The following is a 20,500-nucleotide window of genomic DNA, read 5'->3' as shown; positions in this document are numbered from 1 at the left end:
AATTTTTTTTTTGCATCAAGTGTGAATGCCCCTTTAGGTCCATTATTAAGTAAATAAAGTTTTTATTGTCCATGACTTTCATGTGATATTAAAAACATAAATGTAATTTAAACCATTCTTAAAAATCAGAAATCAGGAGCTGCATGTGAAAAATTTGCGTTTGCTAATTAGGAGATACGATTTGATTACCCTCAAGAAACCCGCCAGCCAGGTTTTCATGGTGGTTCACATGCGCATAGAGTTAGAATGGCCCTCACATCGTTTCATTTCTCTTGCAATTTGTGCGCCCTCTATAAAATTGTGATGGGATTTAACAGTTAAGTAAATGAATTGAGCAAATTTTTTTTATTAGCAGAAATAGGTAAACAGAAGCATTTAAATGCTTAGTTTGTCTGTTTTGTTTCGTTTACGTTTAAGGTCCCGGGAATTTTAAAATTTGTGTATGTGAGAAACGAATTGTGAATAATTGCTTTTAAATCAGTTAAAAATAATTCTGCATGGTACTTTATTGCTAATTTTCTTATTAATGTAAAAACTGTTGTTTTATAAGAAAGTTATAACTTTAGTCTCTTTGTCTTTATTTTGTTCCAAGTAAATACGAAATGAGAGAAACATAAATGTTACATGAGGCATAGCTATCATTTTGAAAACATTATTTTTAATCTTTGTGGTAATCAGTGTTCGATAATTCTCACAATTATTGCTTGTCCTGCTGAGCATGTTAGTCGTCAAAGTGTATGCCGAATTGGTATTTGTACTTGTTCAAACATCTTATTCAAATTTAATAAAAGTGTATGAATATTACAATTATGCCAAAAAATTTCTATGTTCATCTACTTCAAAAATTTTAAATATAAATCAAAAGTATCATTCATTAGGTTGACAAGTATGAAATTTTTTGAAAAAATAATATATTTGAAAAAATATTATTTATATAGTAATATTTAACTGCTATCAATTATTGATTGCAAAATTAAAATATGAAAATTCTTATTTCTGAAGTGTAACCTTTCTTGATACTAAAAAACTGTATTTGACAATTTTTCAGGGTATACATGTGACTTTTGCATGTAATTTTCTAATGATTCTAAATGTCGCACACAAATAGGAAAGTTGTTCTAATGTTCTTTATATTTTTACAACTTATGTAATTTATTGGAAACATGTGTTATCTTAATGATTTAAGAAGTTAATTTGTTAGTGGAGATATTTTAAGTGATGAAATTAGATATAAAAATATACTTTTTATCATTAAAATATTGGTGGAAACCAATTGTAAAGTTTATATACATTGATTGACATGGCTCTAAAAGTTTTAAGTCAAAAGTTCAAAAGTTTTAAGTCCCTTTAAATGTTTATTTTACTTTTTAAATTTTTAACCTTATTTTAATAATAAAGAAATTTATAATTTTTTTTGCTGATGATTATTGTATTAGTTAATTTTTGAGATTTATTTATTACTTAATTTATTAATTATTTTCTAGGTATACAAATTTTTTCTAGATTTAAAGTTTTTTCTGATTCTGTGATTTAAAGTTTCTTTTAAGGTAAAAACATGTATAGGGAAAACTGGAGTTTAATAGGACAATGGTCATATTTTAAGGAAAATATAGCTTTTAAGAAATCATTATGTAACACATAATTAGTAATATCAAAGCTGCATACTTTGATATCAGGAAGTCTGCTATTTTCCAATTGAAGAAGTAAAATTATAAGAAATAAAATTTGACCTATAAAAAGTAAAATTGTTTTACTTAATATTACCTTAAGTTAATATTACCTGAGATTTTTCATGAGGCTACTATTATAACACGAATATTCTATTTTGACTAGATAATATTCTATTTTATTATATTTTTAAATTGACTTGGAATAAACTTGTTTTACATTGTTCAGAAGAATATAAAGTATCTAGCATATGGGGACTAATGTGATATCAGGATTGATATTATATAGGATTAAATGAATTGAATTCATGAGTTATTTAAAAGATTAATGTTTTATTAAAGAGTTTTACAAAAGAAAGTTTTAAAAAACTGGCAATCTCTAAAGAAATTATTTAAAAATAATATCAATTTCAACAAAATGCTATATTTTTAAGTAAATAATAATTAAAATGAATTTATGTTTTACTGAAACATTTAGAAGCTAACTGCAGAAAAAAAAAACTACTTCAAACTTCTATGAAATAGATAATTTAATTTTTCTAATTGGACAAGTTTAATAATTTTAAACATAGAATATTTGAAATAATTTAAAATTTACAATGTTTTGTGTTTTTATACTGATTCAGTTCATTTTCTTGTATCTGGGAAAGCATTTTGAACTGTTCTGAGAGTTAAAATAAATGTCTTTTTTGATTTTATTTCACAGACATGTGTAGAGAATTTTGATTTTGAAATTTTAGACTTTTTATCTGTTACTTAAATAAGCTAACTTTTTATTCAGAATTGCTTTTGATATTATAGCTTCTTCTAATGCCTGCTTCTGTTCAGTTTTCTTTCTTTTCTTTATTGTGGGGCATCTGAAATAGAGTAGTTGGGAACTTCATCAAAAATGCACAGTAGTAGGTATAAACAGAGACTAGAAAATCTGCAATTCAGTTTGCTCTCTGCAAAAATAAAACTTTTTGAGAATTGGCACATTGATGATAAAGTGGGTGACAATTGAATCTGTCATTTCATGCAATGCTATATAAAAATGATTTGACCTGAGGTTTCAGGCTTTGCCAGATCAATCAGCGTTTAATAAAGTCAATGTTGAAAATTTTTATTCACATATAGCATAAGTCTTTCAAAAATACAAACTCAAACTCTAAAGAATAATTAGCTCAGGTAAGAGCTATTTTATAACTGCAAAAAAAAATGAAGCAAGTTGGCAAAGTCACATTTGGCAAGAACGGTAACAATGTAATGTAGTAATATTTGTTATTTTATTAATGTGCATCATACCACACCTGGATTTTATTTGCCATTGCTGCAAGAAACAATTACCTGATCGATGGAACTACTTTTTGAAGAACTATTGCAGAATTTTTTTTAGAGTAATATAAAATTGTCTTTGTCTATAATCGATCAGAAAACTATTTGTTCATAAATTTTAAATATTTTGATTTTAATTTTTTCAACTTGAATATGTACATTCTATTTTGAAATAAAATCTCTAAAATAATTGCGTCTGATAATATGAAGTCTTAAAATAACTGACATTCCTTATACAGGTGCTCTAATTCTACTAATCTTGTTGAATTAAATGTGCCTCATTAGACCCGCAGCAAGTTCAATAGACCCCAACCAAAGGAATAAATGATACAGTTGTGTGTAAATATTATTATATTAAAAAAAGCAAAATGTTATCTCCTTTAATTTTCCTTTAAAAGCCAATATATCTCTTGTTATATATATATATAATTGTACTGAAATTTATTCATTTAAATTTTAAATATTTATTTCTTTAAATATTGCCCCAATATCTCCCACTTTACTATTCAAATATTTTTGGATCATTAAATTTAATCAACGATTAAAAATAACATCATACTCAGTTTTCGTCAGATTAATGATTTTTATAATTGTGTGAAAAATTTTTGTGACTCCCTAATATATTTTCAGAGATATGGTGAATACTATATTAATTTGAAGATCGTCTAAAAGTTGTATACTTTCCATTACTCTTCTGATTAAACTTCTAGGAGCTACATTTTATGGATTTAAAATTACAGTTCTATAATACAAAATATACTCATTTAAAATTTTTAATTGTGTTTTGTAACAAATTTGTAGCATTTCTGATTCCATGCAAAAAAATAAATATTTTTACCTATTTTCTTTTTAGTTTCAAAATGAGATACAACAGTTAGTTTAGTTTTGATCTCTCCTTTTTCAGGTATGCATTTTTATATAAAAAAAATTTTTCTAAAAAGAAAAGGCATATACAAGGCATATTTTATACAAATGCTATAATAAGCAAAAATTATAGCAACAGTTTATTTCAATTCTTATTAATGTTTTACAATTGTCAAAAATGAATTTGTGGCAATTTTTCTTCACATTTCAGGATATTAGAAAGTTTAAAAATTAAAGTGTTGAGAAACCTTTCTGGCATTGAAAAATTAAGTACCGCCACACTTAGATTGGCTGGTTTTTAACCACGCCCTCACATTCGTATTCTAAATGAAAACAACAGAGTCCTAAGCCAAGCTCATGGTAGGGCATCATCTGGAATCAGACATTCCAGATTTTGCTTTCCAGATAAATTTTTTTTTCTCTATTCCAGAAAGCTTGTGGTATGGGTTCTGGTTGTAATTATGCAATTGTAATTGCTCTGACACCACTAGGCTAATTTTTTGCTTTTCTTTTAGTTTCAAATAATTCTTATACTGAATATGTCATTAGGGTCATTAATCTGTTCAAAAATGAAAACTTTCCAATATTCTCTTCATTATACATTATACTCCATGAAGAACTACAGTATCAGCATGCAACTTTTTGTTAATGTTTGACTTTATTTGTATCAAATCACCAATCCTTCTTTCTCCAAAACAAAGCATTACCTCTTATAAGTTTTATACTGTGACATAGAAAACTTTAAGATACATTCTTTCTTAAATGTATTTGCAAATATAAAATCTTTTTTTTTTTAAATAAAAAAAAAAACACTTTGGTATTTGACCATTTATATTTGTGTTATGCAGTTGCCTTTTTACCACATCAACTGAAACAAGAGTTTCTCTAATTTTATTTATTTCTTCCTTGATTGCATTTATTGGATATTTTTCTATTTTGCTTGCTTATGATAATATGTTTGTCTTTTGTTTTGTTATGGAATTGGTGCGTCTAGAACATTTCCATGGGTCATTTGTCCCTGTTTCTTTTAAAGGTGCTAATGCATATTTATCTCTTTGTCTTGGAATTTTCTGTTGTTAAGCAATTTTTGTGTCAGACTAAACTTCTTTTAAAATTTGTATTTTTCAACTACATAATTAAATATTCATGCCTTTTCTTCATTTTGTGAATATTTTGTTATCTTAACTGCAATAATTTATAATTTTGTACCATAATATGCGAAATCTAAAGTATTATAAATGTAAACTAATGTAACTTGTCTACAGCTTTTAGAAAAATTTTCAACTCTGTAACAGAGTGTTAGAAACCAAAATTAACTCAAATAAAAAATTTTTATCACAAAAATTAAAAATATTTCTTTGCAAGTTTTTCTAAAAATTTTTTTTAAATGTCCATTGTATCATTACATATTTTAACCACTTTTTCACCAGATTAAACAATTATTATTGGCTGCTATTGTTTAAAATATTATCAATTCAGAAGGAAAGTATGAGATACCATTTTAAAGATGAGTATAGGGGAGAGCGGGGGCTAATGGGACACTTTTTTAATTTAAGCTGTATTTCAGTAAAATATGTAGATATTTTTTAAAAAATTCTACTAAATTAANCCATTCTGTGGTATAAAAACTTTTCATAGAAATGTTTTATTTTGCACACAAAGTGATTTGTCCCATTAGCCCTGCGTCCCATTAGCCCCCAGTCTCCCCTAAGTTAAAAATGTTTGTCTTATTATTTATAATATAAGTTTGACTTTGCAAAGTTTTTTGAATAAATTTTTAAATACTTATTATATTGTTACATAATAGGTCAATATTGACAACCAAGTAAACACCTATTATTGGCTGCCATTTTTAAAAAAAATTACTATTCAAAAGCAAAATGTAAAAAGATACCATTTTAAAATTTGACACACATGGAAAATATTTGTTTTATGTATAAAAAAGTTCCCATTAGGTCACTTTTTCACCAAATTAAACTGCTATTGACTATCGATTTTAGAAAAATGTATGACTCAAAAATAAAGTGTAAGGCACTATTTTTAAGACACTCTAAGTTGAAAATATTTATTTTAAAAAGTAAAAGTTCTACAGTGAAAATATTAATTCACTACATATTAGGCATTGTATCATTGTACATTCCACTCGTATCTTAACATGTAGACAACTTTCCACCAAATTAAACCTTTATTACTGACTGTCAATGTTAGAAAAATTTACATTTCTAAGTAAAGTTTAAGGCATTTTAAAGATGAACACAGCTAGACAATATATATCTTTGAAAAAAATCACTTTTTAAAGCAACTGCATTTTTAAAGTTATGAAAAAGCTAAATCTTTTGAAATTCAAAAATGTGAAATATTGTTGAATGGTGGAGCAAAAAAAAAAAAATGTAAACCTATTTTAATTAAATTTGTATCGAAAAAATATGTTTAGGACAACTGCAGAAAAATTAAAGAACTACAAATGAACATATATATTAATTGAGAAAGTTTTTAAAATTTTTTTTTCAATTCTAAACATTATTGCTCGTGTTAGTTGCATTTGAATTGAATTTCAAGATACATAATTTTTACCCTGTTGTTTTGACTTTTTAGTATTTCACTTTTTTTATTTTAAGTATTTCTTAAATAAATCAGAATTTAAGGTATAACTCAATTGTAGCTGAATTCTGTTGTAAAAATTATTTATGCTTAAATTTTTTGTTAGAATTGACTTACTTATCACCAAATGTTAATGAAATTGCTGTGGTAAATTTAACTGTGAGACTTACTAAGGTAAAATACAAAGAAGGGGAAAAAAAGGAGAGTTTTGTGAAGCAATGCAGCAGGAACTGTAAGCATCAGGGTTTGAAAATGTGCTTGTATCAAGGCTCGGAAATTTCAAAATTTTTGCATGATCTGCTGAGCATGTGAATCTAAAAACTGCATGCACTTAACTTTTATAATCCAACAAAACTGACTAGTGCGAATTTAATAAAACATATGACTATACCTGATATTAGTCAGGAGAAAAAGTGTTCTTAGCAATTTTATCTCTATTTTAAAACTTTTGCAGACAATTAAGAAATATTAATTAATATGATCAAAATAGTTTTAGTATTATTAACAAATAAATATCACAAATATGCATTGATGGAGTAAATGCAAAATTTTTTTATTTACAAACTAGTATTGTCAAAATTATTAAGTATCACCAATTGTATGTCTTTAACATGTTACTGTCATTCTTAAATTTGCATTCCCATTGCTATTTCACCTTTATATTCATTATTTTCTTATGCTTATCAATTGTGATAAATATGTAGGATAAAAAATGAGCATGACTTGAGTTATGAAAAAGCATTTTTATAATTGAGTTTAATACCATTTAGATGTTATCAAACATAATCGCTTCTCTTTTCTTACTCTTCGGGGCCATCTCCCCACCTCATCCCGTATTTTGTTGATATTCATCAATATTTGAGGGCAATTAATGAGTATTAATGAGTATTTTAAGTATTTGCATGTCCTACTTGGCGATATAATTTTTGAACTTTAGTAACATTAAGTACTTGAGAACAATTGCCTTTTTTTTTTATTCTCATTTTTTACAACACTTTTAAAATTTAACTTAAAATTATGGAACCTATTCTAATCAAAATTGTGAGAACAAGATAAATTTTCTTAGATTTCTATAATTATAAATACGCAACTAACTAAGATAGCATTGACTGAAATAAGTCTGACTTTTTGTCTAAGCTTATATTTTGCTGAGATTTACAATTAAATAATTTTTTTAATCAATCTCATAGCATTTATCATATTCCATGTTACTTGTCGGTGTGAATCATATTATTGAAGTATGTTACAGTGACAATCAAATGGTCTAGCACTGTACATTTAATGAGTGTACTTTTACCCATTTGAAATAATCTAGATGAGCTGAATAATATCCAGATGAATTTGAAATTCTACTTTTTATTAAAAAAGGCCTTTTAAAATAATTTTTTCTTGTTAACTGTTCAACTATCCAGTTTTGAATGTTGTATATAAAAGCATGCAGCATTTTAAATCAGCATTTCTATTTAGTTAGTATGTAAAATATGCATGATCATTTGTTATTTATTTTACTGACTTGTGTCTCTGTTTTATTATTTTGCTCCTAGACTTATATTGTGTGAACTTACATGAACTAAAGCCATTTTTGTTCATCTTAAATGGAGATATTTATGAAACCAAAATAATATAAGTGTGCAAGTTATATAATAAAGTAATATAAGTAGTGTAATATAAGTGTGCAAAATAATATAAGTGTCCAAAATAATATAAGTGTGCATAATTTAGACATTATGATGATGAGTAATCAATTACAGTACAGATCCCGTTATCCGTAAATCGGAAAACCAAAAAAAAACGGAACGAAATTCGATAAATTTTCCTGCAATTTAAAAAAAAAAAAATTTTTTTTCCTCATAGGATTTTAGGATTTGTCTTTCTTTTTTGAAAGATGTTTACCTTACCATCATTTCAGAAATAATCATTAGTGTATTACTTCATCGTTTTTTCTTATTTTTAAGATTATTTCCAAATAAATTTTTTTTTTAGTTGGGTTTAACACTAAAAAAATGGCTTTTTGTAGCGATTCAGAAAACCGGAAAAATCAGTTATCCGGAATAGCGATAAACCCAACTAAAAAAAAAAAATTGGAAATAATCTTAAAAAGAACAAACGATGAAGCAATACACTAATGATTATTTCCAAAATGATGGTAAGGTGAACATCTTTCAAAAAAGAAAGAAAAATCCTAAAATCTCATGAGGAAANATTTTTTTTTTTTTAAATGGCGGGAAAATTTATCGAATTTCGTTCCAGTTTTTTGGTTTCCCAGTTTTCTGATTTCTGGGTAACGGGTTCTGTACTGTACTTGCGATTAAATAATAATTTGTGACTGCTAGTTACTATCTGATTATCATTGTTTTTTTATCATTTCTTTCTATTATTATAATAATATTACTTATTGTTGTAGATCACAATTACAAGTTATATATTATACTTTTTTCCTACCTCCTTACTTCCTGATATTCAGATGTGTATCTTTTAACTTTGGTTTATGAAACAAAAAATAAAACTATGAATTTGATACATTGTTTGACTTATAGAGAGTATGAAATTTTGGTTACAGTCATTGAAACACACAACGAAATATCTCTTTTTCACAACCATTTTATTATCAAGACATTTCTCACTAAATAAAACAAAATTTTATCTGAAATATTATAATCAAGCAAATTACAAATATTTCACATAAACAATAACAGTATTAAGCATATTCATTGAATTTCTGAAATTAAAATTCTTTTAACTCAAGATTTTCAGTGAGAAATATAAAAGTCTTGCATCACATTCTGGCAATATATTTTTATTACATTGATTAAATGAAGCAATGAAGTCACAGAGAATGTATAATCACTGATGTAGTACTCATTAAAAATTACACAAGACAAATTATTTGAGATATATAATCTCCATTTAAAGAATTTAACACATGCAATAAATAAAATGACTCCTTGTCTTAGGTCATGTTTTTATTTAAAATCATATATGGCAATTGGCAGTTCATGAAATTATGAAGCTGGCATCATTCACAATTAGATGAATACTTTGAAAAACTTTCAAAGATGCTTAAATTTTTCACTTTTTAGGAATGTAGTTGCAGCATTGTCCCAAGGCCTTGTTTCAAGAGTATTAAGTATATCACCTAAAGGAAACAGAGATAATTTGGTATAATCATTAAAATATTCAGATGTTTTTATTCAAATTTCGCAGAATTTAATAAAAATATTTCTGATTTATTTTCTTGTGAGCGGAAAAAGTCAATTTTTTTTCAGTATGCAATTAATAATATTTTAAGATTATTAATTGCATATTGAAGCAAAAGGGTAATTAAGCAAAGGGGCTTTAATACAACCCCAAATAGAATCAGGCGTTTGGTTTGAAAAACTTGCATCTTTTTGGTTACCTTTTCAACGTAATCTGTATTTATAATGTACTTCATAGGTATATGGATGTTTGAACACAGGGCAGTTCCAAGAAGAAAAGGATTAAAAATCTATTTTCTAGAGACTGCCAATTTCAGGTTATCATTTTTTAGTATTTTTTTACTGCAATGTTAATGTAAAAATATTTTATGTACTGACCTTGCGTAAAATAAAAAAAATCTCCCTGGATTAACCTTTTTATTGATTGGATTTTCGTGAACTAAGCGCCAATGTTAAAACATTAATGCCTGAATTTTTTTTCAACTTAATATTCTGCTTGATTATAGTAAATGCTGTCAAATGAATGCAAAAACTATAAAAAATAATTAAACTTTTAAAATATTTATTTTATAGAAATCAAAACATACCAATGTTAGGATGCTAGGCACGAATGGGTACAAGTTTTTTTCCCATTTAAAGATAAATCCAATTTTGAATAAACAATAACATAAAATACTATTTAAAATTAAGTCTTTTTCAGCAAAAGATTTCAGTTTCATTTGAAAAATAAAATGCAGCTATTAAGTATGAAAGTCTTTGAAAGTCGTCGCTTTCTCTAAACTAACATACCTTTTTTTCATCAGATTTATATTTTTCGCCATCAAAATATGAGGAAGAGTTGCAATCTATGACATATGGTCCCAAGAGCTGTTGAAAGTTTGAGCCCGAATAATGTTATCTGCGCTTTTTGTGAGTTTCACTATTTTTTGGTAAGTTTTTAAGCAAATTGTTTATCTCAAAATAATTCAATGTAATGAAGAATTTCAATTTAATAATTGTTAAAAAAAATTGAATTGAAAGGTATACAATTTTTTACATAATTGTAAATGACAAGATACAGAATTTTTGGTTTATCAGTTCTTGCAAAAATCAAGTTTAAAAAAAGACAGCTTTTTTATAAATTTATCACTCAGAAACTGTTAAACAGATTGTTTAACAGTTACTGTTATTAGATTTTGCATTTTGGTATTTAAAATTACATTCCTGAGAATTATTCATACATCTTCCAATTCAAAACGTTTTTGATAAGTGATATGTAATATTTGGATGAACAGATTTTATTGAAGTGACACTTCTAATGCGAATTCCAACAAGGTTGCGTTGAATGTTTCACGCTACCATGGTAACGAGCGGCCTGTGATCCTTGCAGGAGATTTTAATGTGAATTTCTCGTTACCTGAAGCTGAAACATTATTAACCTTCCTTAAAGACAAATTTGGATTTGAAATAATAAATGGTAGGAATGATCCAACAACCAAAGGGTGAACTACCATTGAAGCAGTTTTTGCAAGAAATATTGAAAAAAATAGAACTCAAACATTTCGTATCTTACTTTAGTTATCATAATCCCATTGTAAATGTTATAGATTTGGATATTTCTCTTTTCGAAAATGATAATTAAAAGATTCGATCAATTGTGAATTGTAAGCAATGTTAATAAAGTTTGTCTTAAAGAAACAATATGATTTCACTAAAAATCAATTTCTACCACTTCCTATTTTCATTTCCACATTACGAAATTTCACTTCTTCCGCGCGGAGGGACTCCACGCACTATTGTTTTTCATTGTGGATAAAATTTCTTTGATTTGCTTAAAAACATCCTGAGATGTGGCAAAATACGCAAAAATTGAAATTAATATACAGGGGTCCGAACTTTTGACTGCTCTCTCGTTTAAACTATTTGGATCATGTGTTCCAGTTAGCGACTGCCTTCCATATTTTGATGATCAAATATCCAAATGTGTTGAAAATTGGCCATGTTTAATCAAAGAAAGTATGCTTCCATAACTTAATGATAAATACTAGTTTATTAGCACAGTTGGACCATTATGATTGGCACTTAGTGAAAATCCCATCATTAAAATAGAACAATAAAGAAATCCAAGTTCGCTGTACATGAGGATTGTAATTTCTTACTTAAAATGTTACACCCAGTTTCCAGTTGCTGAGTTGTTAAAGAAATAAACTTGACCCTTTTTTTAAAAATGTTTTTTATTATTAGTTGGGGCATCATGTTAAAAATACTCTAAAATCAAATAATTTTTTATAAATTTTTGCATATTTTGAAAGCTAATTGTGTGCAAAAAATGATTAAAAGATACAAAATTTCTATCTTTAGAGGAATTCCAGTATTGCTAATATGCTTGAACATTTAAGGATTAAAATAGTTCTTTCAGTTAAATATTTAAAAAAAAATGCACTTAAGGAATGATATTAAAAGTCATACTTCCCACCCTTATGCTGTCAAAATACCTGAAGCTATCTAAAATTTAGTTTCTCTATTTTTCAGTTTTTATAAGCTTAAAAAATTTAATTGGTAAGGGTTCACTTGCCAACTGTCAATTGATTATGAATCAATGCAATAATATTAATTCTCATTCATAATAGCACACACATTGTGTTACTACACATTGTGCTTTATATTGAAGAATCATACGTCATGATTTGATAATCATGTTCCACTTCATATTAATACAGCTTAAAACTTCTTAATTGAAGTTTAAAAATTAAAGTAAAAGTAATTTAGCAAGTTAGAAAATTTTCAGCTTTGATTGGGACAACTGATCAATATTATCATTTAATATATATGCATATTTGAGCTACCTGCAGCAAATTAATTAAAAGTACATTTTTCAACTTTTCATGAAAAAGTATTTATGCTTTTGAAATATTTTAAGCATAAAGCAATATTATAGCTTTGACAGCATCATTGGGACAAAGTGAAATGTTCTCAATAAAATGTTCAGATATTTAGATTGGCCTGCCTTGAACCTAGGCCTAAATCCAATTAAGAATGGTTGGGGCATTTTAATTTTCCAAGCATATAGAAATGGTAAATAAAATAGCACTGTTGAAGAACTCCGTGAGTCTATTGGGAAAGCATGATATTCTTTCACCTGGCTTCAGAAGCTAATTACTTTAATGGGAATGTGTATATATAATATTATTAAGAATAATGGGGGCATTTTTGCTCTTGTGCTTAAACTTTCGAATGATAAAATAAATATTTTTCAAAAAAATTATTCATTTCCTGTGTTTAATTACATGAAAATATCTTTTTGCCAGCAATTTGTCAATCAAAATTTTTTTGCTTGTGATGAGATAGAGTGTACTGTGGGATATAGGGTACAGTGGGTAGAAAAGAATGAACTTTAGATTGCTTTACTGCAGAAGAGTTGCCTATCATAAGAATAAAAATTGCATGAAAATTTTTAAAATCAATTGCCACCATTTGCACACCTTACTTAAAATGGATAAAACTTGAAAAAAATTGGCCTTTTTTAAATTTTCTGGAGCAAACACATTTTAGCTTTTTATGCTTCTTGGATAATTTAAATGATTTAATTTTTTATGTTTGCACAATGTTTTAGAAAATGTCACATGTTCACCAACTTCACATAATGTTAGATCAGAATAACCCATAATGAAGATGGTTGCTGATCGAGTTTCACCTGCACTTTACCCAACCAACCATCTAGTTTTTTGAATTGGATTTTACATTATGTTTACAACTATGTACAAATATTTTCAATGGAGTAAGATTCTTTGGCCTACTAAATTGATAAGGTTCTTTTTTTTGTTTTTGATATACAGCACACTAAAAGTGTAATTTTTTTTGGTGAAATAAGTATTTACTGGTCTAGATCTTAGTGTTGCTTGGATATATCCATCTCTTACTTCATGTTCGCCTATTTTATTCAAAGCCCCTGTCACAAGTTCAGCACACCTTTCCATCGCCTGGGATTGACAAGGAAACTTTAGTATTTCTCTAATTTGCATGGTTCCAGAATTAATGAGTGATTTTAATATGTTCATTTAAGTCTTGCAGCATTGAGGGAGGATGTACCATGTCAAAATTCTAATTAATGTTTTCAAACTAATCTTAAGTTTATCTTTGGTAGTATGAAATTTGATCTTTGCTCAACAAATTCATTTCAGCTAACAATATCTGCAGTACATTTTAAATGCTATCATTTTTGGGCATCATCCAGAAGACTTGAGAAATTGTGATCCTGTTCCTTTGTCCCATTCCAGACTGCAAACTGTTATCAACCATGTCCTTAGGTTGTATATAAGAAGGATCTTAAAATCAAGGCATCATCTCAACGAAAAAGACTGTTAGAAATTTTTTATTACTGAAGATAAACTTTCAACCTTAGGATTACTTCAAAACTTGTAGCAAAGGCTTTGAATAAAATATGTGAATATGAAGTTAGAGATGGATAGTTACGAAGAATATCAGAGCAACATTCAAATCTAGATCTATTGTGCCTCCATTCTCCAAAAAATCAGACTTTAGATATGTAGTAGTTGTAAAAAAAGAACCTTAACAATGTAGTATTGAAAAGCTTTGTATATAATGTAAATACCCCTCCATAAAATTAGGTGGTTAGTTGGGTTGAGTATAGGTGGAACTCACCGTGCAACTATCTTCATGTGGTGAGTTATGGGTATTTAATCTAACATAATGAGTGAGGAGAGACACTGTAAAAATTGAGAAAACTTCTTTTTTTTTTTTTTTTAAACGTGCGAAAGTAAGAAATTAAATTATTGATCAGAATATAATTTTTTTAGGTTATTCAAACTAACAAAGAGGTATCAAAAAACTAAAGCGCGTTTGTTTCAAAATTCAGAAATTTTAGTCAACTTAAAAGAATTGAAAGGGGAATGATTTTTTCAAGTTTTAAGTACAATGGGTGAATGAAAGAAATTGACAGGGTATCCGTGCACCTAGAATGTCGTGAATTTCGGTATTGAACAAAATTTGTTATGAAATATCATGATTTTAACTATTTTTTAAAAAGAAAATTATGGAATGTCATGGATTTAGGTCGCTGAAAAATCTTATTTTTAAAATGGAATTTAGAAATACCCCCCCCATTTCATGGTGTTCCGCATATCTAAATTTGTAATAAAATCCCCACTCACAGTCATATTTTATTAAAGTATAAAATTTTTTTAACATGTTCTTTAAAAGTTTTGGAATTCTTTAAAAAAATGAAAGAAAAAACATCATTTCTAGAGCGAATTATCTTTTAAACTTCTGTGATTTCAGAATTTTTGTTATTATTTATTTTTATTTTATCAATTTAAAATTCTAGCTGAAGCAAGCCAGTCATTGGAGAAAATTTTTAAATTCCGAAATGAGAACAGAAAAATCTGGAGTATTTCTTTCCTTTCGGATGAACTAGAAAAGTATCTTTAGAATATAATTCTGCAGAACAAAATTATTTGCTTTTGTATTTTTTTCAGCTATTTTATTGCTTCAACTCTTTCTTTATTGTTTTTTTAAATTTAAAAATTTCTTGTTGTGTTTTTGTCGGAGAAAATAGTAACTTCGTTAAGTCATGAAAAAAATCTAGGAATTAGTCATGGAAAGTCATGAATTTGAAAATCTAAAATGTAGCAGATACCCTGAATTGACAGATATTTAAAATTTTTCTGTGTTTCATATTCTTATTATAATATGCAACTTTTCTGCACCAAAGCATTCTAAAATTCCTTTTTTTAAAACCCATTCTAATATAGAGGTTTATGGATGAAAGATGTATTAAGAAATTTCTAGATGATTTACTTAAAAAGCTTTTCATACTTTCATTTATCTAATTCATGACATGCCTCTATCTATAAATATCTCCTTCATCCACTTATAAGTTTAGCTATGTTACTTTAATTTAAAAGCATTGTTATATTTAGGGAGAAATATTTATATTTGAATACTTTACCTTTACTAAATCTGGACACATTGAATGCTGTTTCCTTCCCATCTTCATCAGGGGGTGAACCTTTTAAAATAGAGTTAGGAAAAATATTTTTATTTGAAAAATTGGTAAATGCATATGCATATTATGTGTTTGATAAATAATTTCTAACTGTTCTTACGTTGGATGATATGCAATTTATTTGAGTTTTGGTCAAAGCCATTTGTGAATTTTAGAAATTTTTTTTCCTGTAAAATTGAGTTATGATTGAATTTGCTGCTCTGACAGAATTTATTTTCATCTGAAATATTGATAGGAACTATAAGTTCCCTAAAAATCACATTTTTCTACAAGCCATAGAAATGTTCTTCTTAGAAATTCAAAGAACATTTTGAATTTGAGTTGGATTTTTAAAAAAATGAATGCAAAAATAAGTTAATTTTCAGGAACAGAATACATATTTGACAAAATTTCATGCCATTCTTTATTTTTTTTAAAAAAATCACAATTGAATTCACAAACCAAAAACTTCAAAACGTCTATTAAAGTAATATTTGAAAGCTGCTGCTTATTTAAGATTATTTTAATCTTTATATTTAGGTGTAATAATTCGATAAGCAATATTTAATTGAATTATAATGAACTTGTGACATCCAAGTTTAATTTCAGAGCAAGTAATAAAGAAATTAATCTTTAAAAAAAAATCTCTGGCAAAAGATGATATATCATTGGTATTTAAATTTGTAAAAATGTCTCTTAACTTTTATTTCTTTTTGCTTCCTAAAATCCAAATGTGAGTGTAAAATTTAATTTTTATTCATTTTAAAATATTTTTATTTACATTAAAACCTATTGATATATCTTGTTTTAGCATGCATCTTAAGTAATTTTTAATTTGCGAAATAATATAAAACTTACAACTGAAATCTGGCACTGTGAGATTAAGCTCAATAGGTTCTGGTGGTTTCATGGTGTTTATGAACTCTAATTGGTCAAAACGTAGAAAAGCTTCTCCTTCAAAATCGTTTTTTCGCATAAAATCGAAATCCATAACTACTAAGTTTATAGCACCATTATTGGACTCAAAAAGTTCCCATGGAAGTGACCTGTTAAACAGAAATAGTATATGAAAAAGTAGGAAATTCTAAGTGTTTTAATAAATATCAGTTTAAGAATTTTTCTATAAAACGAACAATATGGATCACTGGATGATAATCCTCCACTTTTCCTCTAATCTGAGCTTTTTTATAATTTTCAGGAGGCTTCCACTTTTTGTATGATTTGATCCAATTTCCTGAAGCTGAGTTTTGCGATTCCAATGGCATTTCACTATTCCACAAAAAAATCTTATATTTATTTTTTTATTTTATCGTGTGGTGTAAAAAGATTACAAAAGACAAAGAATCACCCCCACCCTGAGGAGATTGACAGTTAAAGATGGAATCGCCACTACTAAAGTGTATCATAAAGTGATAATTCGCATTCGCAATTTGTGGATTGTGATGTTATTTTATTGAAAAGGAAATCAAAATTTTAAAACCCACATGGAAATTCGTTGCAGGAACTGTTGAAAATGTAATCGACAAAATCACGTGGATTTACAATAAATTGAGTGCGTCAAAAGTAATTTTCAAAATGCGTGATTCAAAATTCTCGGTACAAACAAAGTAGTAGTTTAAAAAAAAAAAAAGATTTCAAAAGTAAATCTGTGGCAATAACTGAAGTTAATACTATTGATTCAATTATTTGGTTTACGGTTAAAATCGCCAATAATAGAGTGCCTAAAAAAGTGATTCTTCAATTGCGAGATTTGAAGTTTGCCTAATGAACTATCATATTAAAACATGAGATTTTAATAGTAATAACTAAGCAAATAGATGTAATAACTTACCTAAGAAAAAAAAAACGATCACCAAAACTACGTGGATGCACTACATGATTGTAATCAAGTGGGTCTAAAAGTGATACTGAAATGTGTGGATCGGACTTCACAGTAGTGTTATGTCATATCAATTGAAAAACCATTTGGAAATCTCTAACAATAGTTGCAAAAAGAGCGATCAACAAAACTGTGAATTTTTTGTGGAATCATTGCTAATAGACTTTCGTGATTCGAAATTTGTGGTAAGTTATAGTGTTGTATTAAAACATTAAGATTTTTTTTATCTATATGGAAATCTGTAATATAATTAGTAATAAATTATTAACCAATTTCATAATTCAATTTTATTTTAAAATTTCATAAATCTTGCTTAATTATGTTTGGAAATATGGACATTTTTATAAAAAAACTAATTTTTTTGTCTTAATTTTAATTGTTGTAGCTTTGAAACTATTCAATAAAATTAAACAAAACTTTTGGAGCAATTTAAAATTAATTACAAAATTGTTTTAAAATTTGAAAACTATACCTTTAAAATTGAGCTAGATATGACTGTTTAAAGTATCTCTTTGATATTGCGCATGCCCAGGGTGCACAACCGTAGGGAATCGTACTTAGAGACTAATAAAAAAATTCTGATTTAAGTATTGTAAAAAAATTTCAAGCAATTTTCTTAATTTTTGTACTTTTTAAAAGAGAGCTCAAAATAATAAAGGATTTTCCACAAATTTCTTTTTGTAGTGTTAAATAAGATATATTAAAAAGGACACCGGTACTGTGAAGGATCATCCCCCCCCTAAAGGAATGTATTTTCCTAATACTATCACAGTTTGGTGTCCGGAAGATTGTTGTAAGGTATCATTTGCTATTAAATGTTGTCTTATACGAAATGAAATTTGTGGAAAGCCCCTTATCATTTTGAGCTTTTCTCAAAGAAGTAAAAAAATTATTAGAAAATTGCTTGAAACTATTAAAATTTTTAAGATATTAAAATCAGAATTTTTCTATTAGTTGCAAAATACGATTCACTGTAAAATTGTGAATTTTTTCCCCCCGTGCATGCACAGTATAAAAGACAGGGTGTGTAGCGTTTTTAAAAAGTGCTTAAAGGTGCTTTTTTCTTTGGGTGTTTTTAAAAAGTGCTAAATTTTCCCTTTTTCAAAAGGAGATTTTTCCTTTACCATGTTGATTTTCACTGTGAATTATGCAAAAAGACACAGTTCACGTTGTTCTATTCAACGTTTTCACAATTCATTCAACCCCAATCTATTTCGGCGTATTGTCAGTCTGTAGCATTTGAAAGCGCCATTCGTTTTACATGATTCAAAACTTCACAATTTTTGACAATTGTAAAAAACAATGCCAAAAGTTTATTATTTGTTTTTGACATGACGGTTAAAACAAGATAAAACTGTCAATTATTAAAAACTTTCCAATCCTGCCCAATTATGATATTTTTTTAAAGTGCTTAAAAGCATCTTTTCAGTGCCTAAAAGGTGCTTATTTTTTGTTGAATAATTTGACTGCGCACCCTGAAAGAACTACTTTAAATTATTGTATATTTACTACCACTTTAAATAATTGAAACTATATTTTTTTTGAATTTTAAAGCAATAACTTTGTAATTAATTTTTAATTGTTCCAAATATTTTGTTTCATTTATTAAATAATTTTTTAATTATAGCAAAAAAACGCAAGACCAAATTATTTTTAATAAAAATGTCCATAACTCCATAAGTATTTAAGTTAGTATTATGAAATTTTATGCAGTTGCTGCAAGTAACAACCAAAGTGATCGGTATAAATTACAAGCTTACGGCTTGATTTTCTGGCATAGTATGTACAAAAATACTTTTATTTCGTAATTTGTTGATTCCTGAAACCTCTGCTAAATCTTTAACCCAACAGGACGCGCGGGGGTCCATATCGACCCCAGATGATTTTGTGAATAGAATTTCTTCGATTGACCTTGAAAGTTTTTTCTTTTCAGTAGTCTAATTTTATATGCCCACCAACCTATACCAGGTGTTACAAATTCGAAAGGGTCATTATTTTTTCATTGACGAAGGAGTAGTCAAGTTAGGAGTGTGACTGGACCCTGCGCGCCTTTTCGCGTTAGTCAAAAAGATGCATTTGAATATTGCTATTCTTTGTGTTCGGACGTTTTTTCTTAGCTGCAACATGGCAACACCGTAGGAAAAGGAAATGGAGAGGCTGCGAAAACTTTCGGATGAGGTTGAGAGTGAGGAGGACACTTTTTCTAATGTACAAACAGCGTAATTCTGATTGCGAAATTATGAGTGATCATGATTCACAATAAGAATTGGATGAAGATTCTGCTCAAGAAGATGCTTTGAACAACGATAATTTTTTTGGAAAAGTTGAATGTACATTGTGTAAAAAAGAAAAAGTCAAGACCCAAAGACTGCCGAAAGAGATGCCTGGATGCATGCAATGACAAAAAGGATGAAAATGAATCTACTTCAAAAAAGAAAGCTCTGAAATAAGGGACATTGCTATATCTGCCCAAGTAATAAGTACAAAAAATCATCAACTGCATGCATAACATATGAAAAATTTTTGTGCAAAGAACACACACTTAGTATATGTCAAAACTGCATGAATAAAGAATAGATAAGATAAAGAAGACAGTTTAGAGTAAGTTACGTATAATAAATATGCTATTTTTTAGATTATTGTGAGTATTTTAATGATTTCGTGTGTTACTAATTTTTAAAAAACTTAAATTTTATAATTAAAATAGTTTTGTTTTTGAATATTACGGTGAACAAAGCTTTAACTATAGTTTAGGCTAAGGACCACACACAGGTTTTTGTGTTAGTATAGGAGCTGCGTGTCCTGCCGGGTTAAGCTTAATTTCTCAGTATAAAAAATTGCACAAATTAATTATGTCTGAAGTTACAAAATAATCCTTTAATTATTTCTTGAGAAATTTAAAAAAATGATAAGAATTGAAAGTTTCTCTTCAATTATTGTAGGGTTGTATATTCCCTATGCTTTGTTAAATTGTTGGTTATATCAATCTTTACAG

At 27.4% G+C, this 20,500-nt stretch overlaps 1 protein-coding gene and 1 long non-coding RNA gene across 11 annotated transcripts in view; one reads left to right on the top strand and one right to left on the bottom strand.

The window, feature by feature from the left end:
- Nucleotides 1-350: 350 nt before the first annotated feature.
- The window catches only part of LOC107451032 (uncharacterized), a 49,097-nt gene continuing 28,947 nt past the window's right edge, over nucleotides 351-20,500 (top strand). For 3 of the 7 annotated variants that reach the window (XR_011638146.1, XR_011638148.1, XR_011638144.1), the window contains exons 1-5: nucleotides 352-748; nucleotides 3,835-3,885; nucleotides 9,882-9,960; nucleotides 10,447-10,572; nucleotides 16,825-17,690. This is a non-coding gene — a long non-coding RNA (uncharacterized lncRNA). Of the gene's footprint in view, nucleotides 749-3,834; nucleotides 3,886-9,881; nucleotides 9,961-10,446; nucleotides 10,573-16,824; nucleotides 17,691-20,500 lie in introns of all 7 variants that reach the window. The other 4 variants (XR_011638145.1, XR_011638150.1, XR_011638147.1 and 1 more) reach the window with 4 other exon arrangements.
- The window catches only part of LOC107451031 (BAI1-associated protein 3), a 344,805-nt gene continuing 333,336 nt past the window's right edge, over nucleotides 9,032-20,500 (bottom strand). For all 4 annotated transcript variants that reach the window (XM_071187328.1, XM_071187326.1, XM_071187327.1 and 1 more), the window contains 3 exons: nucleotides 16,485-16,672; nucleotides 15,591-15,650; nucleotides 9,032-9,582 (listed from right to left, as the gene is read on the bottom strand). In XM_071187328.1, coding sequence (XP_071043429.1) covers nucleotides 9,497-9,582; nucleotides 15,591-15,650; nucleotides 16,485-16,672 — 334 coding nt within the window. In that variant the 3' untranslated portion in view covers nucleotides 9,032-9,496. The remainder of the gene's footprint in view (nucleotides 9,583-15,590; nucleotides 15,651-16,484; nucleotides 16,673-20,500) is intronic.

Source organism: Parasteatoda tepidariorum, chromosome X1 (genome assembly GCF_043381705.1).
Source record: "Parasteatoda tepidariorum isolate YZ-2023 chromosome X1, CAS_Ptep_4.0, whole genome shotgun sequence".
Lineage (NCBI taxonomy): Eukaryota > Metazoa > Arthropoda > Arachnida > Araneae > Theridiidae > Parasteatoda > Parasteatoda tepidariorum.
Note: the sequence above shows the minus strand (reverse complement) of the source record. Positions and strands in the feature narration are given on the sequence as shown.